This window comes from Malus domestica, chromosome 03 (assembly GCF_042453785.1).
Source record: "Malus domestica chromosome 03, GDT2T_hap1".
Lineage (NCBI taxonomy): Eukaryota > Viridiplantae > Streptophyta > Magnoliopsida > Rosales > Rosaceae > Malus > Malus domestica.
This window is the reverse complement of record NC_091663.1, coordinates 20,351,338-20,361,555: the sequence shown is the minus strand read 5'-3', so window position 1 is coordinate 20,361,555 and position 10,218 is coordinate 20,351,338. Positions and strand designations below refer to the sequence as shown.

Here is a 10,218-nt window from a genome sequence, read left to right as displayed (position 1 = left end):
ACGGCATAGGTTAATTTGAAACAATCCAACGGTTCAAATTAACTCTAACTATAATTAAAAATATAATATATATTATTATCTGTGTAAATATATATATATATATATATATATATATATATATATATAATTAACAAATATATATTTTCTGTCACAGCCCATCCCGAGATTTTCTTATTAAGGACGTAAAAGGACGAAAGTACCCTTGACGTTACTAAGGTGTGTGTGTGATATGTTTTGAATATTTCATATTTTCCTAAACTATTGCAAATATTATTTAAGTTGGATATAAAATTAGTATGTTGGATTGTTTGTGTGGTTAGGGAGCTAGGATGAAAATTGATGGTGAGGATTGTGTTGGACCACACAATCATACACACACACTCCCTGCTCTCATTCTCTTCCCCGTGCCTCTCTCTCTCCTCCCCTACGAACTCAAAGATACCATGTTCAAAGTTGGCCGGTTTTCGTGGGATTTCTCCGGTGAGATTTCATGATTTTTAGAGCCTTAAAGTAGTATAGCGTGAAACTACATGTTTAGGGCTTCATTTTGATATAAAATTCGAAGAAAACGGAACGAAGGAGAACAAGCAATTGCAAAATTTGCCGGAATCCGACCGTCGGAAAAACCAGTCCGGCGAGCCCAAGGTAGGAGATGACACGCGCGGCACGTGGCCTGCGCGTAACCGCGCGTCTGGCCGGCGCGTGGCGGCATGTGGGGCTTCCAAAAATTTTTCTAAAAATTCCTCAACGTCCGTGACGTCGAGTAGGTCGTTGTGGTATATTCATACACTCAAATTGAGCACCGTATGAGAAGTTATTTCAAATTGTTGGTTATGTGTTTTAATTAACGTTTTTATAGTTGTTTTGCATATAGGTGACACCTATCCCGAGGACGAGCGCATCCAGGGACGTCACGGGGGTTACGACCCATCGACTTACCAGTGAGTGGGCAGTTTTGTTTTCGTATTACCTATATACTACTATTTTTCCCAAAAAATGCATTTATATGAAAATATGTTTTAAAATGCCATACATGCAATTGATGAGATATTTGAATTGAGGGGTTAGAAACACTTTAAATGAAATGTTTTGGAAAATCTTTGGTTTTACTGACCCACTCATCTTTGTTTTGCGCTCCTCCAGGTTCTAGTTAGCAGTTGGTGGCTCACGAGGTCTTTTTCGGCGTTCTGACAGACGTTCTGCATGTAGGACTCACCTGTGGGTGTTGCACTTTTAATTATAGTCCTACTTGACTGCACTTGATACCTACGCTCTGAATTCGTGTGTTTTACTTTATAACCCACTCCTTTATGCTAGTAGGTTATTACTGCTAGTGGTTGTTTTAAATTCCTTCATATTTCTATTATATCTTGCTTCTGTGTCGCACTTTTGGCTACGTCATGCTCACGTGACGGCTAGCACGCCTTGATTCTAGGATCGGGGTGTGTCAGTTTGGTATCAGAGCTTAGGTTGCAGTCCTGTATAATTGTTAATGCTCTAATGATCTTTTGATGTTTTCTGTCAGAATTATGCCGCCTCGTAGGGAACGTAGGGAATCCCGCCGTACTTCTGAACCTAATTTCCCTGATATTACTCAGTTAGGGGAAGCAATGGCCCAGGCTTTTAAGAATGCAATTCGTCATCCTCCCCCTCCTCAGAGGACACCCCTGGAGACTATGTACAATTTGAAATTGGATCGTTTTATGGGTAATGAGGGTCACGAGGGGGCAGAGAAATGGCTAGACCATATTGAGAAGACGTTTCAGGTGATGCAAAGTCAGGGGAACTTTCCTGCTGATAGGTGGGTTGAGACCACTACCTGGTTTTTGGGTCGAGAGCCGACAGGTTGGTGGAGGAATCAAACTCAGTTTATGTCCCCAGAAATGGCAGCTGATTGGGAAGTATTTAAAGAGAATTTTAAGAAAAGATTTGTCCCTCCAGAGTACATCGATCGCAAGAAACATGAGTTTACTCAATTGAAGCAAAGGAATATGTCAGCGCATGAGTACTACAGAAAGTTGACTGATTTGTCTCGTTATGACCCTAATACAGCTGGTAATCAGGTAGAGATGCTTCGACGTTTCAAGTTAGGAACTAAGAGAAAATGGTGGACTTTTGCCAGTGCACTTCTCTGCGCCGATTATCATGAGTTTTTCGAGATTTTGGTTCGGATGGAGGACTCCGACAATCTTCCTAGTGACAGTGAGGATGACGAGGACAAGAATGATGGTCAGAAGAAAGATGATAAAGGTAAGGGTATCTCCATTCCGGGACCTCGTATGACGCAGAATTTTAAGAACAGTGGAGCGAGTTCGAGTTCTTCTAGTGGAGGATATAGTATTACTGGCCCGAGGAGAGGTGGTGAAAGATTTTCTGGTGGACCCAAAATTTCAAAGGCAGAGGGATTCCGATGGTGCTGGTGGTTCTGGTGCTCCGTGGTGTCGCCGTTGTAATTTTCGTCATCATGGTGAGTGCAGGAGAGGTGGTGGTGCTTGTTATGCTTGTGGACAAATGGGACATCGGGCTTCTCAGTGTCCCCAGGGTCAACAGAGACCTCAGCAAACCACTATGCCACCTCCAGTGCCGATTCAGCAGAGCTTTGGACCAGGCAGTTATGGCCAGTCGAGTCGTGGTGGTGCTTACCACTACCAGGGTGATGCTGCTCCTTATGCTTCCGGACCGAATCAGTATTCCCAGGACCCTTATTTTCTGAGTGGGTATTCCCAAGACCTTGGGGGTTATTCTTCTTATTCTTCCATGCCAGCTGGTGGATCTCAGTGGCATCAGGGAGGTCAGCCCCGTCAGGGGGAAGTTGCTGCTGGTGGTGCAGGATCATCTAGGCAGTCCAATCAGTCAGGCCAGGGACGTACTTCTCAGGGGCGAGGTAATCAAGGCAACAGAGGTCGTGGTGGACGACAGCAAGCTCAGGGACGTGTTAATCACATCTCACTGCAAGATGCTCAGAACCATCCAGATTTGATCATGGGTACGTTAAATGTTCTTGGTCATTTTGCTAGAGTTTTGATTGATTGTGGTGCTACGCATTCTGTGATTTCTCATACGTTTGCTCAAATGACTCAACCTCACCCTTCACCTCTAGGATTTGATTTAGAGTTTGCCATGCCTAGAGGAGATAAGTGTTATGTTGATAGTGTGTATCTTGGGTGTCCAGTGTTGGTAGAGGGCGTAGTTATGCCAGCTGATCTTATTCCGTTAGATATTGTGGATTTTGATGTGATCCTCGGAGTAGATTGGTTGCATTATAATTATGCCCATATTGATTGTTATGGGAAATCAGTTACTTTTTATCGCCCTGGACTACCTGAGGTTACTTTTGTGGGTGAAAGAAGTGGGGTGAGACATGGCGTTATTTCTGCCATAAGAGCAAGGAAGTTATTATCGAAGGGTTGTCAAGGATATTTAGCACATGTAGTGTTAAATGATGTTGTTCCTAGCAGTGTAGAAGAAGTTGGTGTGGTCAGGCATTATCCTGATGTATTTCCGATGATTTGCCGGGATTGCCGCCAGACAGAGATGTGGAATTCTCTATCGATTTGCTTCCAGGTACAGATCCTATATGTTTAACTCCATATAGAATGGCTCCAGCTGAGTTGAGAGAATTGAAAATTCAGTTACAAGAATTACTTGATAAAGGTTTCATTCAACCTAGTTCGTCACCTTGGGGAGCTCCAGTATTATTTGTGAGAAAGAAAGATGGAACTCTGAGATTATGCATCGATTATAGGCAATTGAACCGGGTAACGATTAAAAATCGTTATCCATTGCCTCGCATCGATGATTTGTTTGATCAGCTGAAAGGTGCGTGTGTATTCTCTAAGATTGATTTGAGATCTGGTTATTATCAGTTGAAGATTAAAGATGAAGATGTACCTAAGACGGCTTTCAGAACCCGTTACGGATATTATGAATTTCTGGTTATGCCCTTTGGGTTGACTAATGCGCCTGCAGCTTTCATGAGGTTAATGAACGAGGTATTCCAACAATATCTTGATAAATTTGTCATTGTTTTTATTGATGATATTCTGGTATACTCTAAGTCTAAGGCAAATCATATTCGACATCTTAACTTGGTATTAAAGAAATTGAGGGAACATCAGTTGTATGCCAAGTTCAGTAAATGTCAGTTTTGGTTGACTGAAGTGGCATTTTTGGGGCATGTTGTATCGGCACAAGGAATTCAAGTAGATCCTCAAAAGATAGCAGCAGTGGAGAATTGGGAACAACCTTGAACCGTCACTGAGGTACGAAGTTTTCTTGGTTTGGCAGGTTATTATCGACGGTTTGTTCAGGATTTTTCTATGATTGCTTTGCCGTTAACAAAGTTGACCAGGAAGGATGTTAAATTCGAGTGGGATGAGAATTGTGAGCGGAGTTTCCAGCAATTGAAATATTGCCTCACTCATGCTCCAGTATTGGTACTTCCTGATGATAGCGGTAATTTTGAGATTTACAGTGATGCTTCCTTGAATGGTTTGGGATGTGTTTTGATGCAGCATAATAGAGTGATTGCCTATGCTTCTCGACAGTTGAAGATTCATGAAAGGAATTATCCTACTCACAATCTTGAATTGGCAGCCATTGTTTTTGCTTTGAAGATTTGGAGGCATTATCTATATGGTAAGAAGTGTAAGATCTTCACAGATCACAAGAGTCTCCAGTATCTATTTACTCAACATGATCTTAATCTTCGTCAGCGAAGGTGGATGGAATTGCTAAGTGATTATGATTGCACTATTGAGTATCATCCGGGTCGTGCTAATGTGGTAGCTGATGCACTGAGTAGGAAACCTCAAGGTCGACTCAATGTTTTATATGCCTGTCGTGTTCCCCTTCTTGCAGAACTGAGGGCTACTGGAGTAAAGTTGGAGTTGGAAGATCGAAGCGAAGCTTTTCTCGATAGTTTTCAAGTCTGGCCAGTTTTGGTGGATCGTATACTCGAAGCTCAAATGGTGGATGAGGAAATTCAAGAAATGGTTCAATTAAGAAATGAAGGGAAAAAGAATGACCTCAGGATTCGAGAATCAGATGGCATGCTTATGCAGGAGAACAGAATGTACATATCGAATAATGAGGAATTAAAGAAGGAAATTTTGGATGAAGCGCATTGTTCAGCTTATGCGATGCACCCAGGAGGAACTAAGATGTATCATACCATTCGACCATTTTACTATTGGCCGGGTATGAAAAGGGAAATTGCAGAATATGTAAGTAGATGTATTATTTGCCAGCAAGTCAAAGCAGAAAGGAAGAAGCCTTTTGGGCGAATGCAGCCACTTCCCGTTCCCCAGTGGAAATGGGAAAATATAACTATGGATTTCGTGTATAAGTTTCCTCGTACACGAAATGGATTCGATGGTGTTTGGGTGATTGTGGATCGACTTACCAAGTCAGCGCACTTCATTCCAGTGAGGGAAAAGTATCCTCTGAATAAATTGGCTAAGTTGTTCATCACGAAGATTGTGAAGTATCATGGAGTTCCAGTGAATATTATTTCTGATCGAGACCCAAGATTTACTTCTAAATTTTGGGTAGCTTTTCAGGAAGCTCTTGGTACGAAATTGCTTTACAGCACTGCTTATCATCCTCAAACTGATGGGCAATCAGAGAGGACTATTTAGACGTTGGAGGATATGTTGAGATCTTCGGTGTTACAGTTTGGTGATTCCTGGCATGATCGCCTGGACTTGATGGAATTTGCCTACAATAATAGTTTTCATTCGAGCATTGGTATGTCACCATTTGAGGCACTTTATGGTAGGGCGTGTCGTACGCCATTGTGTTGGTCTGAGGTTGGTGAAAGAGTGTTAGAAGGCCCAAAGATTGTGGATGAGACTACTCAAAATATTCAGGTGATTAAGTCTAACCTGAAAGCAGCTCAGGATCGACAGAAGAGCTTAGCGGATCGACATGCTACTAATCGAGTGTATGATGTGGGTGATTGGGTGTTTTTGAAATTGTCACCTTGGAGAGGTGTGGTACGATTTGGAAAGAGAGGAAAGTTAAGTCCTAGGTACATAAGGCCTTATGAGATCACTGAGAGGATTGGTGAAGTTGCTTACAGATTGGAGTTGCCTCCGGAGTTATCTAAGGTTCATAATGTGTTCCATGTCTCTATGCTTCGACATCACATTTCTGATCCTTCACATGTGATCCCTCCTCAACCGCTAGAGATTAATCCGGATTTGACGTATGATGAGGAACCAGTGACTATCTTGGATTGGAAAGATAAGGTTCTAAGGAATAAGACGGTGAGCTTGGTGAAGGTGTTGTGGAGGAACCATTCTGTAGAAGAAGCTACCTGGGAGACAGAAGATCGAATGAGAGAGATGTACCCAAGGTTATTCTATGGGTATTAAGCGGTTTATTTGGTTGTGGGAATTTCGGGGACGAAATTCTATAAGGAGGGGAGATTGTCACAACCCATCCCGAGATTTTCTTATTAAGGACGTAAAAGGACGAAAGTACCCTTGACGTTACTAAGGTGTGTGTGTGATATGTTTTGAATATTTCATATTTTCCTAAACTATTGCAAATATTATTTAAGTTGGATATAAAATTGGTATGTTGGATTGTTTGTGTGGTTAGGGAGCTAGGATGAAAATTGATGGTGAGGATTGTGTTGGACCACACAATCACACACACACACACTCATTGCTCTCATTCTCTTCCCCGTGCCTCTCTCTCTCCTCCCTCACGACTCCCTCACTCTCTCACTCTCTCTCACCCTTGAAACGTATGGACCAACGTCAAAAACCCCTGAAACTTCATGGATCGACGTGGAGATTAGCATCATCGTGTTCGTGAGTGTCCTACGAACTCAAATATACCATTTTCAGGTAAGAAATCCTTCGTTTTCACGTTGAAAACTCGAGGACCGAATGTGGCACTATTCATGAACTTTGTGTTGGTTGATTTTTAGGACAATCCAACCTCACAGTGAACTTAGTAAGGTTCTAAGGAAGCTCGGGGACGTTCGTTTGGAAGTTTTGGACGTCAGGATCACCACGTTCAAAGTTGGCCGGTTTTCATGGGATTTCTCCGGTGAGATTTCGTGATTTTTAGAGCCTTAAAGTAGTATAGCGTGAAACTACATGTTTAGGGCTTCATTTTGATATAAAATTCAAAGAAAATGGTTGAGAAACGAAGGAGAACAAGCAATTGCAAAATTTGTCAGAATCCGACCGCCGGAAAAACCAGTCCGGCGAGCCCAGGGTAGGAGATGACACGCGCGGCACGTGGCCTGCGGGTAACAGCGCGTCTGGCCGTGCCTTGGCCGGCGCGTGGGGCTTCTAAAATTTTTTCTAAAAATTCCTCAACGTCTGTGACGTCGAGTAGGTCGTTGTGGTATATTCATACACCCAAATTGAGCACCGTATGAGAAGTTATTTCGAATTGTTGGTTATGTGTTTTAATTAATGTTTTTATAGTTGTTTCGCATATAGGTGACACCTATCCCGAGGACGAGCGCATCCAGGGACGTCACGGGGGTTACGACCCATCGACTTACCAGTGAGTGGGCAGTTTTGTTTTCGTATTACCTATATACTACTGTTTTTCCCAGAAAATGCATTTATATGAAAATATGTTTTAAAATGCCATACATGCAATTGATGAGATATTTGAATTGATAATTGATGCATATATATATGAATTGACACTGTGGACGCGCATGTGAGTTTTTACATTATTCATACGATTTATTTATGTGAATTGCATTGAAAGCTCATAACCTGCACCCTAGGTGTTAGTGCTTATATTATTCACCACACCGCATGCTCGCCTTGGATCCAAGTAGGTGAATGTCGTACAGACCATGTGAGGGTTCCGACATGCTAGTCGTATAGATCGCTAGATGTGATTCCGACTAGTGGGTGACCTTAGTTATGCGCGCCGATGATTGATGAGAGAAGCACTAGAGCGTATTCTTACACCTTTCATCGTACAGACTACCTTACGTAGTTCCGAGTGACGTGCAGAGTTGGGCTGTATAGGTCACTGTGGTGACTCCGGCTGAGTAGGATATTGAGCTATAGAATCAGCCGTACAGGACCACTGTAGGGTCTTCGGTTGATTTATTATTTAACCTGATTTATATCGATGCATTCATATTATATTTTGGCGTGGCATGGCATGGCATATTCTTTCTGAAAAGCGTTGAAAGATTGTGAGCTGAGTTTGATGATATATGTATATATGTTTTATAATAAATTTCTGGGAAAGTATACAGGTTTTACGGTGAGGGGTTAGAAACGCTTTAAATGAAATGTTTTGGAAAATCTTTGGTTTTACTGACCTACTCATCTTTGTTTTGCGCCCCTCCAGGTTCTAGTTAGCAGTTGGTGGCTCACGAGGTCTTTTTCGGCGTTCTGACAGACGTTCTACATGTAGGACTCACCTGCGGGTGTTGCACTTTTAATTATAGTCCTACTTGACTGCACTTGATACCTACGCTCTGAATTCGTGTGTTTTACTTTATAACTCACTCCTTTATGCTAGTAGGTTATTACTGCTAGTGGTTGTTTTAAATTCCTTCATATTTCTATTATATCTTGCTTCCGTGTCGCACTTTTGGCTACGTCATGCTCACGTGACGGCCAGCACGCCTTGATTCTAGGATCGGGGTGTGTCATTTTCGGTTCGGTATGGGAATACCAAAATATTGGGAAGACAATCTCGATTACCATACCGAAATTTCGGTATTGGTTTGGGATAGCATACCGAAAAGTTTTGGAAAATCGGTTTGGGACATTTTTGGTTTGTGATCGGTATTTTTGTCGGTTTGGTTTGGGATTTTTGGGAATTTTTTCCATTTTTCTATCAGAGCATATGTGGCGCGTAGCCCTAATGTCCACCCACCATTCCTTGGTGTTGCTTGCATATTCACTTCAGAGATTACAACTGAGAGGTTGATATCAGATATCTGGTTGGACAACATATCTTCCTTAGTCAAGTGAACTTCTGTGGTTTCCCTTTTGTTCTTCTTGAAACTTCCTTGGTTTTTTTTTATTTTGACAATTCATTGCTCTGTGACTAGGATTGTTGCAACTAAATCACTTGACCTTGAATTCACTGTTGTTCTTCGAATTCCCTTGGCTAGAACCTTCCCCATTATGCTTTCATTTTTTGTTGTTTCTTGACTCATCCTCCACAACATGTGCCTTAGCAACCATGGAGTTTCAACCAATTTTCTTCTCAGAACCACGGTTGTCGTCCTCGATTCTTAGCCTTACAATCTGATCCTCAAGTCCCATCTTTTTACGCTTGTGCTTGGGATAATTCTTAAAATCTTTCTAAGAATGTGGTAACTTTTTAATTATAGCAGCCACTTGGAATGATTCACTGAACTCGATATTTTCTGCATGAGAACTTCATCTTTTCTGGATGAATCTCATGCAAAATAAGTTGGAGTTCTTGGACTTGACTGATGAATGTTTTGGAGTCCACCATCTTGTAGAAAACGATCGACAATGAATTTCTTCATTCCAGCTTCTTCAGTATGATATTTCTTGTCTAATGAATCCCACAGGGTCTTACCAGTCTTAAATGAACTATACACATTGTATAGTGCATCACTTAAGTCATTCAAAATATGATTCCTGCACAAGAAAACTGATTGGTGTCAAGCATCAACAGCAGCCACAAATTCGATTATAGTGCTAGGTATCAGAGGTTCTGCTTTCAGAATATGTGCCAAATTAAGAGTGGTCAAATAGAACAACATCTTTTATTGCCACCTCTTAGATCAGTTCCATTGAACATTTCAGGTTTCTCTTCATGAGATGAGGAAGCAGGGATCACCACAGGTAGAGCATGAGCCACACCTTTTCCCTTATCGTTACTAGTGTCAACATCTTTAGTCACAAATAGGAAATTCCACAATTTAATATAGAGTAAAATAATAACTTTTAAAGAAATCTAACTAATAAATACCACAATTATGACTAAGCAAAAGGAATAAACAAAAAGTTGTCTTAAGATTGTTGGAAAATACGTAGTGATAGTTGCTATATTTATAGAATTTCGAAAATAAAATACAAAATAGATTCAAATTTGTACAAAAGAAATGACAACCAAAAATTAAGATAAACTTTACAAATGATCGAGTCTAGAATGGGATTCTATCTCCTTAAGACGAAATTGCTTCCTCACAGGTGCTCAAGGATTTGCTTGATAGACTTCTCCCAGGAGACAACGATT

The 10,218-nt window shown here is 41.3% G+C and overlaps 1 protein-coding gene across 1 annotated transcript; it reads left to right on the top strand.

Annotated features, from left to right (window-relative positions):
- The first annotated feature begins 2,511 nt into the window (after window positions 1-2,511).
- On the top strand, window positions 2,512-7,076 carry LOC139194710 (uncharacterized). The gene is made up of 6 exons (XM_070819613.1): window positions 2,512-2,884; window positions 3,173-3,564; window positions 3,867-4,046; window positions 4,716-5,127; window positions 5,896-6,358; window positions 6,941-7,076. The coding sequence occupies exons 1-6, from the start codon at window positions 2,512-2,514 to the stop codon at window positions 7,074-7,076; spliced, it is 1,956 nt and encodes a 651-aa protein (XP_070675714.1).
- The last annotated feature ends 3,142 nt before the right edge of the window (window positions 7,077-10,218 follow it).

Excerpts from the sequence above, each read along its gene's own strand:
- LOC139194710 (XM_070819613.1), top strand. The coding sequence starts at position 2,512 with ATGGGACATCGGGCTTCTCAGTGTCCCCAGGGTCAACAGAGACCTCAG. Across the intron at positions 2,885-3,172 it reads ACGTACTTCTCAGGGGCGAG|TGTTGGTAGAGGGCGTAGTT; the intron begins GTAATCAAGGCA and ends TTGGGTGTCCAG. Across the intron at positions 4,047-4,715 it reads TTTTTATTGATGATATTCTG|CGAAGGTGGATGGAATTGCT; the intron begins GTATACTCTAAG and ends AATCTTCGTCAG.